General features: G+C 35.4%; 1 protein-coding gene across 1 annotated transcript in view; it reads right to left on the bottom strand.

The window, feature by feature from the left end:
* SPAG16 (sperm associated antigen 16) overlaps positions 1–21,816 on the bottom strand; it is a 1,194,746-nt gene that overhangs the window by 530,525 nt on the left and 642,405 nt on the right. The window contains exon 12 of the mRNA XM_062201827.1: positions 1,477–1,662. Coding sequence (XP_062057811.1) covers positions 1,477–1,662 — 186 coding nt within the window. The remainder of the gene's footprint in view (positions 1–1,476; positions 1,663–21,816) is intronic.

Genomic DNA, 21,816 nt, shown 5'->3' with positions numbered 1-21,816 from the left:
GCTGCTCCATTTCCAAGCCAGCTACCTGTTAAAGTACCTGACAAGGCAGTAGAGGATGGCCCAGGTATTTGGGCCCCTATACCCTAGTGAGAGAACCGGAGGAAACTCCTGGCTTCGGACTGACCAGGTCTTGCCATTGTGGCCATTTGGGGAGTGAACCAGCAGATAGAAAATCTCACTCTCTCCTCCTCCCCCTCTATCTGTAACTCTGCCTTTCAAATAAAAAATCTTTTAAAAACTCTGAATACTTAAGAGATTTGAAGATATACTTTAGATTGGGCACAGTCTTCTATTAGCTTCCACATTGAAGCCAAAGTTGGCAAAAATTAAAACTAGATACTAGTGTCAAAAGTCCAGTAACCTATTATAATATGAAATATGTTCACATAACTTATAAGCATAATAAAATTAAGAATTATATATAATTGCTTCAGATAAAATTTACCAATCTGAGAATTAAAAGAAATCTTAAGTCATCACTACTTTAGATAGTAATAAGTCAGAAATACGGTATTCATGGCCATGCCATTTCATAACAGATGCTTCCCTTGATAAAAGGAAGAATCCAGACAGGTGTTCAAGGCACCTGTTTCACACATGACTCTAAATCAGTAGTCCTTGGCTTTAGAATGAGTTTAGCATTTTACACAAAGTACATTACCATGGCTTGGTGACAACTGTTTCCTATATTTTCCAGTCATTATCGCTTGTTCTTGGATATAGGCACCTTTTCAATGACACAAGTTATCAGAAGTCTGAGATGATTTGTAATTCTTTAGTTGAATCAATTAGAGTGTTTTATAGTACCTGAATTTACCTCTTTAAATCACATTTGAACACCTAGCAGAGCCTAATAATCATATAAAAGTACATAGATAGCTGGAATTTTGATACTATAAACATAATTAATTTGTTCTGAATTAAAATTAAAACATACAACTTGTATAGCCATATGATATTTTATAGGACTCTACATGCAATAAATTGATACCATTGCCAAGAAACATCTTAATTAGGGAAACCAAAATACCAAAATTACACATAAAACAGGACATATTTCCATCACATTCAAATCTATTATATAGTTAAGCTCCATTGTTTGGAGAGAGAGAAAACGTCAGTAAGGCAGAACTAAAAATCTAACTCTTTATAATAAGTATTTGTTCTGATATGCATAAAACAAACCACTTCCAAATGAAGGAATTCTAATCTTATTACACAGGCTTGATCTTGATACCCACATTTAGAAAGGAATTATAACATCAGCAAAGATTGATGGAGTTAAAAATGAATTTCAAAAAGAGATTATTTAAATAGCTCTCTATAATCTTATCATCTAGCAGTTTCTTTTAAAGTTTTCCAGGGGTAGCATTGAGGAAAAAAGCTTTTCCTATATATATATATATATAGCTTTATGCATATTATAGATCAATTTATCTCCACATAGAGGTTATTAATGCTTAAAGTACTTCCTACCTGTTAACATCCCAGATTTTGCTAGTTGTATCCATTGAGGAAGAAGCTACAAAATTGCCACAGGAGTGCCATGAGCAGGACCAGACTGCATGGTTGTGACCTTCGAAAGTCAAAATGCAGTTGCCTTTGTATAGGTCCCACAATTTAACTGTAGTGTCACCACTTGATGTAGCCAACTTGCTGCCACTATTTGTAAGAACAAAAAAATTGTTTGTTATAAAGTGATTTATAATTTATTTTTATGAATAACTATATTCTGTAAGTTGTGTGTATGTAAGTGAATTATTCCTACTGGTAAGGCCATAAATAAACAACCAAATTATACTATCTTATTTGGGTCTATATACTTAATTATGTGTACCGTTCAGTAATTCAAGCTGACGAGATTGACTGCTATTGTGCAGGTTCTAGGATTAATTCTCTTAGATTCTTCTGGATTAAGTTACTAAATTAGAGATTTTTTACTGTATGTTTGGTTCAGGGTTATGTGTTGGGCTCTATGGAAAATGGGACCTCAAATGATGATTCTGACATGGGCTAAGGCAATTTCAAACATTCACAATGTAAAACAGTAAGTCAGTACCATTTATGCTTGAAGCACCAAGAGTGCTGTCTGGTTAAATAAGGTACAAGGGAATCAGGAACAAGATGGATTTTGCGCCATAAGAGATATCAGAGATTTTTAAGATCTAGTGGTTGCAGACAAGTCAATGGACTTTCCACTTAGGTCTTTATCAGACGTTAAAAGAACAAGGCCTTCCAAGCAGTGGGCCCAAATGCATTTAAGAAATGAGTATTAATGACCTGAACACAAATAATGTTTTTTGTTTTGTTGTTGCAAAATGTCAGCTACAAGAAAATTTTATTACCCTTTCCACTTCTACTTTCTCTTTATATGCTCTTTCCATATGATCCCTTAGTAACTTCCTCTCATTGAATCAAATGCCCTCCTCCCAAAGCAGGTTTAGTTTTATAGTACAGAACTGTTTATTGTCTCTGCTTCTACAGGATTGAGCATTATGATTGCTAAAAATATTTGGTGAGGCGCCAGCGCTGTGGCGCAGCAGGTTATCGCCCTGGCCTGAAGCTCTGGCATCCATATGGGCGCTGGTTCGAGTCCCGGCTACTCCACTTCCAATCCAGCTCTCTGCTATGGCCTGGGAAACAATAGAAGATGGTCCAGATGCTTGGGCCCCTGCACCCACGTGGGAGACCCGGAAGAAGCCATTGCGGCCAACTGGGGAGTGAACCAGCAGATGGAAGATTCTCTCTCTCTCTGTCTCTACTTCTCTCTGCAATTCTCTTTCAAATAAATAAAATAAATCTTTAAAAAAATTTGGTAAATGTTGACAGGAAAAGTATATGAATGAGTGTATGAATGAATACATGCATGAAGTTATACTTAAAGACCAAAAATTGCTCCAGGTATCTCCAAGAAAGGCAGTGACGAGATCAAAAAAAAAAGTATTTTCTTTCTTGCTCATAGCTTTTGTTTATTTTTAGTTCAAGAGGGAAATAAAATTTTCATCCACAAAGGAGAAACAGCCATCCATGGAAAGGAAGACCAGGAAGTGCTACAGAGATGGTACATTATGGATTGAGGACATTCTCATTACAGTAAGAAAAGATGTCTATTAATTTTATGTATTCTAATTTGAAAAATATTACTATATAACAGGTAGACCTTCACCAACAGATAGGCAATAAAAAACTGCTTTTTGCAGTAATTATATATTTATATACTTTCCAATCAGAAAATTTAGTTTCTAACCTTAAAGACCAAATAAAACACTTGACTAAAAAGAATCCAAGCAAACATAAACATATTATTTCACCACGTCTCTTCTTCAAATCTATCTTTCTAATGGGTTTGCACACTATTATGAACCAAAGTCTTGGTCTATGATAAACATTACTGTGACCTACTTCTGCCTCAGGCTGAAAAATCCTTTCATCTAAGTTTTCACACTTCCCTCTTGTTTAAACCATTTTCCAAGAAAAATAAAACTCACAACTGGAATAGATACAACAGGAAGGATGAAGTTTTATTTCTTTATATGTGCTGTAAATTGATATTTAATTAACAATAAACATAAACAATGCCCCTATATTTTTTTAATATATTGAGATTATAGTTCACATGTAAGAATGCAACTAAATCTAAAATATATAGGATGCAAATTTCAGGATATTATTTTGATATTATTTTACCTTTCAAAAAACATGGTTTGAAATATGAAAAGCTGTATACTTTTGGTTCATGAGAAAATAAAAGACAACTCTGAGGACTGGGAGAGAGAGATGGAGAGAATGGCACACTAAAATTGGAAAAGAGCTTCAAGTTGTGTAAAAACCACAGTGTCTTTGGCCTCACACAAACTGGATGAGACAAAATGGCAACAGTGGGTGCTACAGCTACTCAAAAAACTTCACTGATCAATGGAATTAAAGAAAATGTGCATTGTCCACAAATGATTTGAAGCCCTCAAATACACAAGTGTACATACACATACTTTATTGGTTCTATTTCTCTGCAGAACCCTGACAGAGACAATGAGGTCAAAAATTTGATTGATGCCATAGAGAAATGTTTGCACATATATTCCAATATAATCAATTCATGGAAAATTGCAATGAAAGGCAGTTTTCTCATGAACATTTTGAGGACTCCTCACATATACAATCCCCAGATATATACATAAGGCTTGTATCAGTAAAATTGGAAATCACCCAAGTAGCATGAGTAGCATAGATAAAATATGAGCAAGTTACTCAATGGATAGAGTAGAGGAAACTAATAAAATACAGCTACAAATAACTATGTAAATAAAAGTACTCTGTTGGGGGAAAAATGAGATTCAGATTACCACATAAATTAATGTACACAGTATATTGAAGGATACTCTATGGTATATATAGACATAAACTTGTAAAATAAAATTATTTCTAGAAAAATTTCTAGAAAAATCTGGTAATGACATTTAAAATGTTCAGATTGATTCATTATCTCTAGGCATCAAATAAAAGAGTGTATTAAGAAAGAGTAAATAGCTCATGTAAGTAATTCTAATTATTGTCTAAGTATTGGGTAACAAACCATTTCAAATTTCAGTAGCTTTAAAACAAGAGTTTCTTTTTATCAAAAAATTATTTATTCAAAAGTCCCAGAGAGAAACAGATGGAGAGTCCATCCATCTGCTTGTTCATTCCCCAAATGTTCACAATTGCAAGGAGTGCAACAGACCAAAGACAGAAGCCAGGAACTCAATACAGGTCTCTCATGTGGGTGGCAGGGATTCAACTACGTCAATCATCCACCTGCTGCCTCACAAACGTGTGTATTGGCAGGAAGCTGGAATTGAGAGAAGAGCCCAGACTTAAGATTCAGGCACTTGGATATGGGATGTCTTATCCCATAAACAAATGCTCATGCCATATAGTTTCTTTTTGCTCATGGTTTGCAGGACAGTTGGATGACTCAGCTTCAGGCTTTGGTAGGCAGTAAAGAGCTGCTAACCAATGCAGGTCTACTGGAAACTCTGCTGTCTACAGATGCATTCTGGGGGCTTAGTCTGAAGGCACAGCAAATATGCATTGGTGGTTTTATGACATTGGAGAAACACAGCAAATCTGACTCTGTTATGGACACATATGCCAAGCCTTTGCTTGTATAATATCAGCTAACATGCCTTTGGTCAAAACAAGTCAGCTGAGCAAAGAGAAAGTCCAGGTGTGAAAAAGTACACTATTTGCAGGGATGTGGGGAAGTGGGGAATAAAAATGCAAATAATAAATTTACCAGAATAGTTTTGTCTAGTTATAGGCTGGCTTTGTTGTATATTTATTTTTATGACTTTTAAATGACCTATGTGTCATATTTCTATCTTATAGTAAATATTTAATATTAATATAATTAAATAAAAGAGAAAACATTAAAAAGCTAAATCAATGGTTTTATTTGTTTTCATTGTTCTATCAGAATGTATAACTAATATACTATTCATAATATTTATCAGTATATACTGATTCTAGTTTTCTAGAATAGTAAAAAGATCATTCCAGTGCACAATTAACTGATGTGCAAAATACTTTAATGACGCTTTTAACAGCAAAGAGAAAAGTGAGAGAAAGTAAAGTATTATTGCTAATTACAAAATATATCCATACTATTATTCTCATTGAAACTACTAAAAATTGTCAGAAAAATAGATTTGATAGATAGACCTAGCAGACATTGAGTTGTATGAATTGATAGCTATTTCACCAGCATAGGTGATGCAACACACAATGTTGAATATGGATTATATATCCCTATGTTTCCCATTGATATTTAAATTGTGCCCCTCTGTTACAGATTGAATGGGATTTGGATCTGCAAACTAATACAGATCTTTAAACATCAAAGTCTTATTTTAACAGTTAATGGATTAAGTGTAGAAATTCAATCTAATTTTGAGTTAGAAGGGAGGTGTAGTGGGAGATCTTTAGGTCCACTGAGGGCTAGCCCTCAGAAGGTAGTTCACATGACAGATTTCATTATTTAGCTCAGTTGGGCTAGATATTCTGTACTTACTAGATCACCATTGATCCTCCCTCTGTACCTGTTCCACCATCAGATGCCTGACTCATGGGAACCCTGATCTAGGACTGTGATACAATCTTCCTTCCTAAGAAATGCCTTTCAGGTATTTTAGTTAAAGTAATGAAAAGCTGATTAATATACCATCTCTCTGTGGATAACTCTTTTAATCATTTTTTAAAACTTCTTTCATCTTTCCTCACTAAATTCCCCTTATATTTCTCTTTTCTGCTTTCTAATTTCACTGCTAATCCCATCAATACATGTTACCTCTGTGGGCTGTCTCTCCTAAACCTTCCAATTCCATTCTCTCCTCCAAGGAAGAACATATCTTGGATAATAATAATTTATATCACACATAAGTGCCCTGAAAATTTCTTTGCAGTTTATAGTCAATAAATAAATCATATTAAGTTGGCTCAAGCCAATTCAGACTTAGCAAATTATGTGCAATTGTTTCTAGTAATGCATCATATTTTCTATAATCACTTTATTCCACACCACATTTTGCATATTCTTTATGCAAATTCTTACTTTTTAAGATTTTAGTACAAAAACTACAGAAATGTTCAAGTGTATTACTGAGACTTTAGTTTTGACAACTAAATATATTACAGACTCTGGATTGACATTAATAAAGCTTTCTTTTATGAAATGTGCTACAGTGTTTCATTAGAAAGGGGTGGGACAGAAGAATTCAATGCATCTAATAACAAAGTAGGAAAAAGAAATTGTAAAAGCAGGAAGGTGTAGGTGGCTGTTCACTCTGGTTCTGCTAGACAACCTACGTGACTTTGGACAGCCATTTCCTGTTTACATTTATGGTCTCTAAAACTCATTGTTTATCAGTTGGAAATATGGATGATATGCCCTGCTATATGCCTTTAAGGGAGGGTGATTTTGGAAACCTAATAAGAGAATTCCTCCTATAGCATGTTTAATTCTTAGTAACCTTCAAATATGAGAAAAAGTTTCTCTTGTGATCTCTACTTAAATTCTTAAATTGTTTACCTCTTTTTCTGTAAATTGTAGAATTAAATTACCACCATTATATTGTAGTCCCATTTACCTACTACTAAATAGGGCTCTTTGAATTTATAATGTGGCAATGTTCTCATTCATCATAGAACATATATGTATCATTTTATTTCCAAATTTTACTTAGTTGAGAGAACATGAGACAAACAGCACTCCTAACTGCTGATTCGCTCCTCAAAAACCCACAATGAATAGGGCTGGGCCAGGGTTGAAGCCAGGAACCAAGAATTCAACTCAGGTATTCAATTAAATTGATAGGAATCTAATTTCTCGAGCCATCACCATGGTCTTCCAGAGCCCACACGGGCAGGAAGCTAGAATTAGGAGCCAAAGGTGAAAACTATGCTCTGATGTGGGAACAAGTGTCTTAAGTCCGGGGCCAAATGCCCAACCTGTATGTATCCCTTTATGTATCAGAAAGCATGTAACCAAACCCAGCTAAATTAAAGTATCTTCTTGTATTGTGTTTGTGTATTTTGGCTTCTCTGAGCTCATAAAATGATTATATTGGAAAAACCGACTTTAAAATTTAGGGTACTTGAAAAATACTGATGTAGTCAAGGTACATTTAGCATATACAGTTTGTGAGAGCTCCCAAAACTTTAGGAAAGGAGACAAAGGGTTGATTTCATGCAACTTTCTTTTAACTTTAGTCCTTGATACAAAGCTGCTCTCTGTACCAGGACTGAGGCTAGGGAGTGAAGGCACAGTGACAGCATAAACCAAGGTAAATACAAATCCAGACATAGAATGGTCTTGATCGGTTTTCTGTTGTAAACAGTGCTCATGTCCAAGTGTACCTACTTGGCTTTCCTCCCAAATAATACCTTTCTGTTGTAAAGAAATCTAGAACTAAGAATCACAAGCCAAATTAATGTGGAAGACAGCACTGCACACAGATATTATGGACACTAGCAAAAGAGAGGGAAGAAAAGTCACCACCTGAGCAGTTCAGAGAAGGTCAGAGAGTCTGTGATCACAGAGGGAGATTTAACTCATGAGAGAAATAAACTCGAGAAAACACATAAAGCTTAAAAATATTGTCATGATGGCCAACAAAGCCCTAGAAACATTTGTGGTAACTTAGCATTACGTTTCCTGCAGAGGGACTTGAGAAGTCTCCTTTACATACCAGGAGAGTTGAAAAGAAGAATGATATGCAGCACAGCCTGGGAAGAAAAGAAAACAGTCTCTGTACTAAGGCCTCCCACCTTACTGCCCTCTCTTGGATGGATGCATTACTGAAAGCTCAAGGGTCACCTTGGTCCACAGCTGCAGCACCTTCAACTAGATTTTCAGGTCAACATTTTGGCTTTTATACAGGAATGGCAAAGCTGCCTGCAAGGGGTCCAGACTCAGCCTTTGAAGCTTTTGGTTTTCCTTTTTTTTTTTTTTTTGTTATTTTCTTGGCCTTATTATATTTTAGTTGGGAGATCACACAAATAAGGCCCGTGAAATAAATTATCTGGGACTGAGTATCGGCACCCTCATTCCCAAGACTGATAGTGTTTCACTTTGTCCTACAACTTACCTGATCCTCTCAATCGCACTACCTGCTGGCCATGAAATATTTGAGCACTGATGGACCACCAAGTTGTATATACATAGAGCACATGCATTAGGTTCCATATAAATATATTCTCTATATTCTATATAGATATATAAATACAATGATAAGCATATGAAAGTGAGAATAAAGAATATTTTGTACCTGGATTGGTGGTATAATAAACCTTAATGTGGGCCAGTGCCGTGGCTTAACAGGCTAATCCTCCGCCTCGCGGCGCTGGCACACCAGGTTCTAGTCCCGGTCGGGACGCCGGATTCTGTCCCGGTTGCCCCTCTTCCAGGCCAGCTCTCTGCTATAGCCCGGGAAGGCAGTGGAGGATGGCCCAAGTCCTTGGGCCCTGCACCCCATGGGAGACCAGGAGAAGCACCTGGCTCCTGGCTTCAGATCAGCGCGATGCGCCGGCCACAGCGGCCATTGGAGGGTGAACCAACGGCAAAAAGGAAGACCTTTCTCTCTGTCTCTTTCTCTCACTATCCACTCTGCCTGTCAAAAAAAAAATTAAAAAAAAAAACAATGTGAATGTACAGTGAAAAGTACAAAATAGAGAGATACGAATACCTTATTATCAATAAACTTATTTGCAAACCACTTTATCTACATGAGTGAAAGGACTATGTCTGTTTTGCTTACTGTTGACTCTTTCAGAGGAGTCATGATATCTCCCTATTTATGCCCTTGTCCTTCTATTTTCAATACAGAGACCTATAGGATCCTGTTAATGTATTTTTCTGCTCAAATCCTTCCATTGGTTTATTAGTTTCCATGGTAATAACAATCTTCCAGACTATGAAATATGATCCAACACAATCTGTCCATCACCAACCCAATTCCCTCTGATTTTTTTGCCCTCCTACTATTTGTCCTCTCTCTCCATTTGGCCACACAGGCCATTGTTCTTGATATTAATTTCCCTGGAATATTCTTTCTCAGATAACCAATGACCAGGTCTCTCTTTTACTACAGGTCTTTCCAGAAAGACTCATTAGTGAGACAGTTCTAAGTTACAGTCACATCTTGACACTATACCACTGTACTATGTTGTCTTTTTCAGTAGAACCTATCTCTAATAAGTTGCTAATGTATGATTTGTTTCACTGGTTTCTCCTGTTTGGGTCTGTTCTCAAGCTATCAGCTCTTGGGCCACTGCTTTATCTAGCTCTGTATTCTCTGGTATAACTACAGATAATGAATGCCTTTAAATTAGATTACATTCACTGAGTGAATCTGGTTCTTACAGAAGCATCTTATTTATTAAAAGCATCATAGTCTTGCAGGGTTTAAAATCACTATCTCACTGGGGCTGAAACATGGAGACCCAGTTCTTGTCTCCGTTTCTCACAAATCTTTAGAGGATGCCTTCTTTTTCATTCAGACCCTATCCCAGGTTTCCTTCTCATACACCCAGAGGCAAGAGCTATCAATTTCCCAACTCCTTGTCTTTTTCTTACTCTCTGTTCACATGGCTCATAAGATATGAGAGCTACTCTTCACTGAGAACACATTTTTTTGTGTGCCATATACATCAAGCCTTCAACCTTGGCCTAGGATACCACTCAGTCTGCTTATGTAACTGAGCCAATTACACAACTCAACTTCTCTGTTACTTGGGTCATATCCAATCTTATTTTCTATAATTGAATTGTTATATTTTTAAATTCATGAATTTATTCAAACGATCTTGAATAACCAGTATTTACCAGGGATCTAAAAAATAGGAAGGATTAAAGCAGATAGTTGTCTGCAAATTTTTACTTTTTTTCTTGTGCATTAAATTGTGAGTTTGCAGACTATATATTCAGAGATCATTTTTCCCACCTCCCCCTCACTGCCATGGGGTAGTTTTCACTGAATTATCTGTGGCATTGTTCCACTACCCAAGAATAAAGGAGAGTTATAAGACACAATTCTTCATAATACAATTGTATGCTTATAATATAGACTCAGTGGTGATATGCCTTTTATTAAGTTTTAGTAGTAGGAGTCATTGTGAACTTCTGAAAGGCTTGAAGTGATTTCGCTTATTGACATGGAGATCACATATCTGACTAGATCTCTTTTTTGCTGGCTGTTAAATAATACTTTAGCCCCAAGTTGGAACTCTCATTTAGATTGAAAGATGAGTATACATGTTACAAGTTTCACCTGTTAATGAATATCTTTTTCGGTGAACATTCAATGGGAAAGATTTAAGGCAGATGTCATGTATTCTATGTGTTAACTTTGCTTGTGAATTCACCTTATTTTACCTATAGTAAGTTTTATTTCACTTTGCTATTCTCAAAAAATACATATAAATCACAAAATGTATATGTCTTGGGGTTATAAAGATGATTGAAGCAGCCAGTGTTGCATTGTATGGAATTAAACCTACAATGCCAACATGCATATGGGTGCCAGTTCAATTCTCAGCTGCTCCACTTCTGATCCAGTTCCCTGCTAATGCCCTGGGAAATGGAGAAGAGGAGGTTCCAAATGTTTGGGGCCCTACATATATGTGCAAGACAGGGAAGAAGATCTTGGCTTCCTGGCTTTGGCCTGCTCCAGCCCTGGCCATTGCTGCAATTTGGGGAGTGAACAAGCAAATGGAAGATTTCTCTCTCTCCCTCTCCCCCAACCCTTCCTCGCTCCCTCCTTCCCTCCCTTTCTCTCTCTGTACTTTCCCTTTCCAATCAATAAATAAATCTTCTTAAATATGAATGAAATAAACTCTTCCATCAAGTACCATATAGTCTAATAGGCTATACAAGTATTTAACAAATTAATTATAGTGTTTTTACAAGACATTTAAGAGATGAACATACAGGACATACAGAATTTTCTAGGTTTGAAAGGTAGTCATGGAGGCTTTAAGGTGGTTAAGAAGGTTGAATAGGGAAAAAGATGTACTGCTTTAGGCAAAGGGAGAACAGCAGGAAAAAAATGTTGCAGAAGTGCATTCCTAGGGGAGAGTTGGAGAGAAATCTGCAGTGAAAATTCTACAGAAGGAAGAGGGATGCTGTGGATCAGCGAAGAAGTTGCAGACATGCAGCAATGGCACAGACACAACACAAGTTCCCTGTAGCCAAGAGCTGGTGGATATGCCAGCTTCAGAGAGCGAGGTGAGAGCAGACTTTAGCAGCCCATGCCACTGATGCTATTGCCGCAGGGAGAGCCTTGCAGACCACACTGTCTTTGGTCTAGCCTGGAGCCCTAACAAGGGACAAGGTACCCACTTAACCAAGCAGCAAAAAAAAAAGCACAATTCTTTCTCCCCATCCACCCACAATGGTGCCCAACAACCAGCAGGGAGAAGGCACCATTTTAACATCAGTAGCAACTGCAGCAGTTCTTGAGCCTGCGTGTGATATGGGGATTTCACCAGAGGGAAAAATACACCTTCCCCGAATGACTTTGAGTCTGGCTGGGAGAGTTGACAGAGAGCTGGGTATCCAGCAAAGGACTTGAACAGGCATTTTTCAAGAGAGGAAGTTCAAATAGCCAACAGAACACCAGCCATCAGGGAAATGCAAATCAAAACCAGGATGAGGTTTCACCTCACCCCAGTTAGATTGACTGTCATACAGAAATCAACAAACAATAAACGCTGGGAAGGATGCGAGGAAAAGGTACCCTAATCCACTGTTGGTGGTTATGTAAACTACTAAGGCCATTGTGGAAGACAGTATGGATATACCTCAGAAAGCTGAAAATAGGTCTATCATTTGACCTGGCAATCCCCTCATGGGAATTGACCCAAACAAAATGAAATCAGCATCAGCACTAAGAACATTATCTGTACCCCCATGTTTATTGCAGCCCAATTCATAATATCTAAGACAAGAATCAACCCAGATGCCCATCAACCATTGATGGAATAAAGAATATTTATATATAGTTTTATATGCAATACTACTGAGCTGTAGAAAAGAATGAAATCCTGTCTTTTCAACAAAATGAATGCAACTTGGAATCATTATAGTTAGTGAAATAAGCCAGTCCCAAAAATAAAATACCATATGTTTATTGCAGCCCAATTCATAATATCTAAGACAAGAATCAACCCAGATGCCCATCAACCATTGATGGAATAAAGAATATTTATATTATATGTTTTCCTTGATCTGTGGTAACTAATAGAGTACCAAAAAACTAATATATGGTAGTAAAATTCACATTTTGATATTTGATGACTTTAGAGCCTTTCTCTCTACTGTTAGGGAACAGTGTTTTCGTCTTACTAAGTTTTGCATTCATTACTGTTCCTATATCTCTGTATGTGAATTACATGAAATTGGCTTACTTTAAATATATAAAAATTACTTTAAAGTTTTAAAAAATTTAAATTTTTAAAAAATATATAAAAAGGTTAAGCGATCTAATAAAATTTATACAATAAGCAGGTATTCATGTATAAAAACGGGACAAATAAGGATGAGTATTCAGCGTGCAGTATTTGTGGTACATTACTCTTCAGTAAAGAAAAGCAATTGGGGAAATAGTCAAATTTAAACAAAGGCTTTTCTGCCTTTGTTGTCATCCATATGGAGTTTTAATCTTAGGATGATTACTCTGGAGACATGAGAAAAACCACGTTATTACTGGAAGATGACAGAAAACACACTGGATAATTGATAACAATTTCTATTATAGGTATTCACTTAATTATTAAAAACTTAATTATTTTAGTATCTCAGCCTTTTATACGAGTAGTCCTTCCAAGATTTTGGTGAACCATTTTCAAGGCAAGATCTGTCTTACTCTTGTCTTTTCCATGTAGGTAAAGAATTTCTCCAAGTCTAGATTGTAATGAATGGAGGTATGTCCTTCTTCTAGTGAAAGGCTCTTCTGTGATGCTGCTGACTTCCTAACTTCTTTTGATCTTTGTGCTGAGTTATTAAAAACCCAGAATTGTAGAATGTTTCAATATATCCTTTTTGACTTTCAAAAGTACATGGTATCCAAAATATATGAGTATGCACTGAGTTCAATCAATCAGAAGGTTGATCTGACAATACAGTCTAGGTTAACAGGAGCAGGATACAACTTTCATCAATAGCAGTCTCTATCTAAATATGTCACAGTACAGCTTTTAAAGCCTGTACTTTGGTACCAAAGCTGTTACACAAAGCTGCATCAAGACAAGCATAGTGAAAAACATTGCCTTTCACAAACTTGGGAAAGTTATAATGGAATGAGTGATGATATGTCCAAATAGTTATTATCTCCCCTCGATTTGGAAGATAAAAATAAGAAAACCTTTTAATTATATATTTTGGAAGCACAATTCAATATAGTGCTCAGGCTTATTCACAATCTATATCTAAAAAAACAAATTGAAGGCCCTTTGATGAATAGGAGCAAGATACTACTATGGTGTCAGGAGCAAGATTACATCTGTTTTCTTTTTTTTTTTTTTTGGTATAAAATTAGTTGCATTCCATAATTGACAATATTATAATGACAACACAATATTTCAAAGAGATACTTGCATCACCATTTTCATAGCATCACTGTTCACAATAGCCAAATTTAGAATCAATCAAGATGTACATCATCACATGAATGGATAAAGAAAATGTGGTATATATGCAGTGGACTATTATTCAGCTATTAAAAAAATGAAATTTTACCATTTGCAGTAAAGTGAATGCAACTGGAGGACATCACGTTGAATGAAGTAAGCTAGACCCAGAGAGACAAATACTGCATGTTTTCCCTTACTTGTTGGGGCTAAAATAAAAAAAAATAAATAAATAAATAAAAAGAAAGAAAAAAGAAATGTCTGTTTTGGTTTTGCTGCAAATATAATTTTGTAAAATTTTGTTTTATACTTTTGTCAAACCAATGGTTAAAAAAGTCATATTTCTATAGTTTTAATGATTTGTTGGTTATGTTTAAATTTGCTGTATTTGAGTGAAATGGTCATTTTCTCATTCAATTGTTGTGTATAGCTGTTTTTTGTATTCCCACTAAACTAAGGTATTTTTGCTTTTACTTGTTAAATTTCTTATTCAGCAACACTTTTTAAGCCTTTTTACTATAATGTACATTTAATATATGTTATCTCAAAAGCTAAAAAAAGAGAAAGGGAAAAGGAATGAGGATGGGAGGCAGAGAGAGGAAGGGACAGTGAGGGGGGGATTAAGAGAATATCACTTTGTTCTTCGAATTATATCTGCCAAGTACATTGAATTTGATAAAAACTAATTAATAAAATTTAAAAATTAATAAAACAAAAAAGTACGTTCCAATAGCCAGTGCTGGACCAGGCCAAAGCCAGGAGCTACATCCAGGTCTCCCAATTGGATGGCAGGGTCCCAAACACTTGGGCCATATTTCTGCTGCTTTCCCCGGGCCATCAGCAGGGAGCTTGATTGGAAGTGGAGCAGACGAGACTTGAACAAGTGTCCACATTGGATGGTGGCATTGCAGGCAGTGGCTTAACCCATTATGCCACAACATGGCCTTGAGATGAATTTCTTCAGTACAAAACTGCCTCTTGCTGAAGTTAGGTATAATCTTAGACATATTTTAGAACTTAAATAATTCTACTTTCACTTGAGGGCCTTCAGAGTACTTGAGAAAATAACATTTCCTTGAGAGACACTTCATTCATCTCCTTTCTTTATCATCCAAATATTCTGTTCTATTCTACTTTTGCTTTACAAGAACATGGAGCGCTACCGAACTGCACATTCACTGTACTCCAACTCATAGCTGCCCGATTTCTATTGAACTGGGCATTTATTTTCATTATTCTATTCCAATCTTGTTTTATCTATCTTTAAATATTGGTAATCAATATAGGATCATGTTTACTTCCACATTTTAAAATATAAGATTAACTTGGCTAATGTCCATTCTCTGTAGTATTTCTAATCCCTTCACTAATTAGTTCAGATATTTCATTTTCAAAATTTTTGTTTCCCTCCCCATGGCAGACCTATTTTTCACATAGTCAACCTCACATTCAGGTTTCAGGTTTCTTGAGAAGATTAGTTTGAAGACAATGAAGCCTACTCTTAATATTCCCAGGTATATTATATTTCTACCCAGGAATTCAACTATTTCAGTTTATAGAGCCACTTTTCATAAATCCAAATTACATGAATTTAACCCTTGTTTTAAAATAGCTGTTTTCCTCTCTTGTCCCTCCATTCCTGAAAATATAGAAAAATGAAATAACAGCAACACCACATGTATGACGAAGTTCTTGGGTGTTCTTGTCAAAGACTTTAGAAATCATCAGAATTCTTTGTTGATCTTTCTGAGAACATCATCCATTCTATTGTACATTCAAAGGCTTGCGTTAAAAAACAATAGCTGTCCTTTCTGTCTCTCTCTCACTGTCCACTCTGCCTGTCAAAAATAAAAAAAAAATAAAAAAAATAAAAAAAAAACAATAGCTGTGACCTCAGCAGACTTTCAATCACATTTCTGATCTCTGGAAAAAACACAGATTTGACCAGAATGTGCCAAGTCTTCACAGATAAGATTTCCTCTAAGAGGACTGTACCATTCAGCAAGGAATTGATAACATCAGGGCAGGCATTTTAGCTTATTCAATAGCTCCTAATTGCTCTAGGGGTAACATAAAACTAGAGAACTAGCAGAAGTCAGAACTTTGATGTCCTAATTATATCTGTCATTTAAAAGGTCTATTGCTTATGAAGCATTCTGAGTCCTTATGGACCTTTCTGTTACATGTGAAATATATGCAGGTACTTAAAAAAGCTGGTGGAAAGGGGGCAGGCATTTGGTCCAACATTTAAGATGCCACATCCCACATGAGAGTGCCAGGGTTCCAGTTCAGCTCTGGGTTCAGATGACATCTGAAATAACTGGGTTCCTGAAACTCATTTGGGTGATTTTGATTGAGTTCCTGGCTCCTGGCTGATGCCTTGTCCACTGAAGGCATCTGGGAACTTACCAGGAGCTGGGAATTCTTTGAATGTGTATGTGAATGTATGTGTCTTTCTGCCTCTCAAAAATTTATGCAGTAAAATTAGAACTAAAGATGTTTACTTTGATTCCAAAATTTTCTGAAAGCCATGAGTAATTTTTATCATAGTACATACTTTCCAGAAACTTTTTGAAAGCCCCTACTTAATTTTTCAGTATTCTCATCTACAAAAGGGAGTATCTCTGATTCAATGTGTGTGATTAGTAAGTCAAAATGTGTGTGACTAGTAAGTCATAAAACTTGTGGGCCTTCATATAATAATATTTAAGGAATTATCATTTACATGGAGCACGATGATTTGAAGAAATTAAAAAAGTAACCTAGACAAATGAATGCAGTGTTATTTTTTGGAAGGATGATTGGTTTTGTTTCCATTTTCCAGAAACTCAGTCCTCTCTTGCAGAAAAATTGGGATTTTACGAGCAGAATGAATGTAAACCCCTACTGTGCAATCACTCCAGGTCAGGACTAAATTACTGACTCTGAAACAGTATGCTACAGCGGGGGTTGGTATTAGACACTAGATGTCCGTAATCCGGAGGTGTTGGTTAGCACGGTGTGTGCTGAACTCAGTGACTGGGAGTGATAAGCACTAGAGCTCTGTGCAAGTTTTGGCAAGAGACTAGCAATAGATAGCAGCAGGACACTCAGAAGGTAAAATGGCTAAAAAATAAAATAGGATAAAGATGGAAAAGTATAGGAAATGCACGAGTGGGTGTAGAAACACAAAAGGGAATATCACGGTTTTTAAAAATGCTTAAAAGACCAGTAACATCATAGATCTAAGTTAAGTGTGAATAAAGTGATAATGAAGTTTAAAACACTAGTTCAATATCCAAACAAAAGACTACAGAAACTCAATGAACACACAAAGGAGAAGAAAGATCAAACAGTGTCTAATTTAGAATTATTATTATATATTTAAGGGAATTTTAGTGTTCAAAAATGAACTTGTAAAGTATAGCCCATAATGCATAAATGTTAATATGTTATTCAATGACCAAATTATTCCTGTGTTATTTTTAGTCATTTTTCACTTTAATTACCAGCTAAAGAATTCTAAGCATATTTCATCTCAAATGTTGAGTATGAATTTGAGTCAGCTATATTGATCAACTGCCAACTTGATTTTTTTAAACTCAAGGACAGATCATCCCAGAACAGTTGTACCTATTGTTCTGTCTTCTGAATGTTATGGTTGTTATTCCAAAAATAATCTTAAAAAGGACTTTGAAACTATAAACATTACTTAAATAGAGCACTCATCTCTGGCTTATAAGATAATTAAAAGATTTGTAGAAATATAGTATGTAGTCTATATTCAGTTTCCACAAATTAAAATATGTTTATATTATCACCATTTCAGATCATTAATGGTGACTCACTTATGTCATAGACATGGTGAACTTGTTGTTATGCCTCTCAGATTATATCACAGTGTACATAAAATTGTTTTGCAATATTTAAAAAATAAGTCAGAAATAAAAATACCAATAATCTAAATATTAAAATCTAAATTAAACATAATATGTCAAGATTAAGAAATAGTCCCAAAAGAACATGATTTTAAAATACAATGAAACAATATAAAAATGTAATTGAATTTTACTCAAATTCAGATGGGAGGGATGACTTTCTAAGTTCTACATTTGTATTTAAAAAAAATCCAACTCCTCAAAATATTGACAATTAATCTGCCACACTCAACCTACTGTGTCAAAATTTAGCTAAAGGAAAAATGCATTAATAAAACAATGCTATTAATATTTTATAAAATAAATATTTGAATTATAACACATTCATGCAAATTTAAAATAATTACACAACAAAAACTTCTAAGAAAATACATAGCAAAAGAGAGTAACACTGATGAATACATAGAATAAAGCGCAGGAATGGAAAGATGGTGTTCTTTTATTCAATCATGGTCACTGCCTTCACTCAAGCAATAATGATCATGGCTGACACTCCTGTAACAAAAGGCAGTTTAAGAAAAGCCAACAGATTTATTTTATCAAAGTTTTATGACACTGGAGTCTTCAGATATGAAGACCTAAGGACTAAAGGTAAATTATCTATTTTCATGCTCAGGTTGGATGAAGAATGGACAGGCGTGTAGAAATGTGACTGGGCAAGGGGCTTGATTTAATGTTAACAGACTGAGGGGGGAAGGTCAGTAATGCCTGTTTCTTCAGATACTTCTTATTCTTTCTGTATACACTCCCTTCGCTTGGGGATAGGACAGGACTCGCTGGAATAAAGGTCTTCAGAGAGAAAGGAGACAGCAAACTTTCTACACTTTATGGCTTACTTTGGAGAAGAGAGGTTCCGGTTTCTCTGACCTGCACTGCGGAAGAATAAATCTGGCTTCTATGACTGAGGGAACAAGGGTGGAAGGGAGATGGGAGGGTGGAAGAAGGTCAGAGAAACCTTGCCTCTGAGCTTCTCCAGCTCAGAGTTTCAAAGCACTCAGCATGCCGCACTTTGCGATAGTGTGGTCTAAGCCCAGACACTGGCTAAGGGAATAATTGAAGAAACATAAATATAAATGAAACCATTTATTTTGTCTGCTACAATAGCAAATCAGTCATTTTAAATAACTACGAGTCAAGATAAAAATTGTGGCATTTTTCGCCAACATATTGTAAATAAAAAAGATTACAAAAGAAATAATCTTGATTCCATTATCTACATTTGAGATTTCTCAGTTTTATAATGAACTGTTTGCCATAACTGTGTTTTGTGAAGCATATACACATTAACTCAGTCCTGAACAATATTTTGTTAGTACAAATAAATAGTAGGAAATCACTGGGTAAAACAACATTACTGAAAGGAAAATGTCATTTAGTAATGTGACCTTTTAGATTTAACATGACGCTTTTTCTATTTAGATTTTACATCTCTGTGTTCAGAGTTTTTCCTCATAAAACCTGTGGGTATTTAACAATGCCACTGAAGTCATTAAGTTAGAAATTTTCTAAAAAGTGTCCCTTTCACTAAATTTGACAGTGATTATATGGCTGGTAATTGTTTAATTGGTTTAAAGAATGCCAAATTATGGCTGATGCTGGCTATTGAAATGGAACTCCGATTGTCCAACTTTTACAAAGACAACTATAAGGCAAATTACTTAATTATCTCAATGGTTTCACATTTCAATTATTCCATGTGCATCTAGTATCTTTTACACTACAAAATTATTCCTTAACAATAAAATAAAAGGGAAAATATCAAAACAGAAATATAGTATATCATCATTGATCATTTGTATAGGTAATATTTCAATACCATAAAGTAGGTTTGAATTTTTTCTGTATAGTTAGCATTTTCCCATTTGCAGGGGTGAAGTCATATTCCAAATATGCTTTTTTATTCACTCGTCTTATGAATATTTTGCTTCACTAATTAGGAAAGAATTGTTCCTACCACCAGCTCTACTCTCTTTTGCCACTCAGTCACCTAATACACAACAAAAGTTAAGACAAAAAAAAAAAACACATATGGGTCCTACTATACATTACAAAGCATAAGTAAAACACTCTGCTAAATCTTTGGCTTAGAAAGACAAATGTTTCCATCACTAATAAATATTATCATTAGTAACAACAATAATTTTTCCCTACTACTAACTTTCAGGAGTACTTGACAGTGTCCAGATTTGTGTATTTAATGTCACTTCTCAGTGTAGAATAGTTTATTTCATTTCTTCAGAGAGTAAAAAAAAATAAGATTGGTCAAGAATATTTTTTCTTTCCATAATGTAAAGATGTTTTCAAAAACATCTGCTAGATTATTAAAAGCTTAAAGGAACTAACAGACAACATTGTAGCTAAGCAAGTGGTATCAATCTGCAAAAAATCTGATAAATTGTAACAGGCTGAATCTATAATCAGCCTTCAAGACAGTTAGCCCTGAATACAATAGGATAACACAATAGGATAAGTTCATTAATTACTCCAGTAAGTCGATGGCTATTTTTGTTGTTTTAATTACACAGCTATTTTAAAAGAGAATATATGTATATCAGCCAACGTTTTGTTACCTTCACTAAAATACCTAAGGGAAGCTAACCTACAAAAGAAAATGTTTATTTCTGTTCATGAATTTAGAGGTTCACAGCTTAGAACAGCCCCACGAATTTAGAATTTGATGAGGACACTAGTTACAGAACATGTGTAAAGACCACATGGCAAGGCAGGATGCAGACAATGAGAGCTGGGCTGAACTATGCTTATATAGTCAACCCTCTGGCAAGAACTCCCTTTCTAGAGTTATCCCTCAGTGACCTAAAGACGTCCCTGCTAGATGACATAATTAGATCTACTCTACCTTTCAACTGTTAACACTGATCTATTAACAATTAGCATAAGATTTTGGGACACCACACAACCAATACATGGGCTTTAAGGGACATCTAAGCTATTATCCAAATCTAACACAATGTATCTGTTTATATATGTTTGATAAAAGAAAACAAGGAAGCGCAATCACAAATAATCCAAAACAGCCTACAAAAACCATTGGTTCTAAATCCGAAAGATTATAGGATTTTGAATATCAGATAATACAAACAACCAAAAGAAAAGAGTTCAACAGAATATTCCAAAATTAAAAACTAGCTCTATATTTTAGTTTAGGAAAGCTAATTTTCAGAGAAGTCCTTAATTTCCCTGATGGAGATAATTCATTCTTCTAAACAAGTGGTTCTCAATGTGTGTTCCCAACAAATAGCATTAGCATCACAGAGGAACTTTGGAGGAATGCAAACTCTCTTGGACACACATACACCCAAACCTACTGAATTAGACACATTGGGGCCTGGGCCCATCTGTGCTTTAACAAGCCCTCCAAATGATTATGATGCATGTTAAAGTTTGATGCATGTTTCTTTCCTTTCCTTTCCATTTTTTATCTTTTTTGTGTGTGTGGGGGGGAGAAGGGGTGGATTGAGAGTAAAACTGTATTTATCCTCTTTAATGAGATATGTACACCATGGAATACTACACAACAGTAAAAAAAAAAAATCTCATGATCTGCAACAAAATGGATGAAACTGGAACACATCATACTTAGTGAAATAAGCCAGTTCCAAAAGGACAAATACCATATGTTCTCCTTGACCTGCAATAACTAATAGAGCACCTAAAGGCAATCTATATAAGTGAAATTGAAACTTTGAGAAGCAATGACTTTGGAAATCTCTTGTTT

Source organism: Lepus europaeus, chromosome 1, assembly GCF_033115175.1.
Source record: "Lepus europaeus isolate LE1 chromosome 1, mLepTim1.pri, whole genome shotgun sequence".
Lineage (NCBI taxonomy): Eukaryota > Metazoa > Chordata > Mammalia > Lagomorpha > Leporidae > Lepus > Lepus europaeus.
Note: the sequence above shows the minus strand (reverse complement) of the source record. Positions and strands in the feature narration are given on the sequence as shown.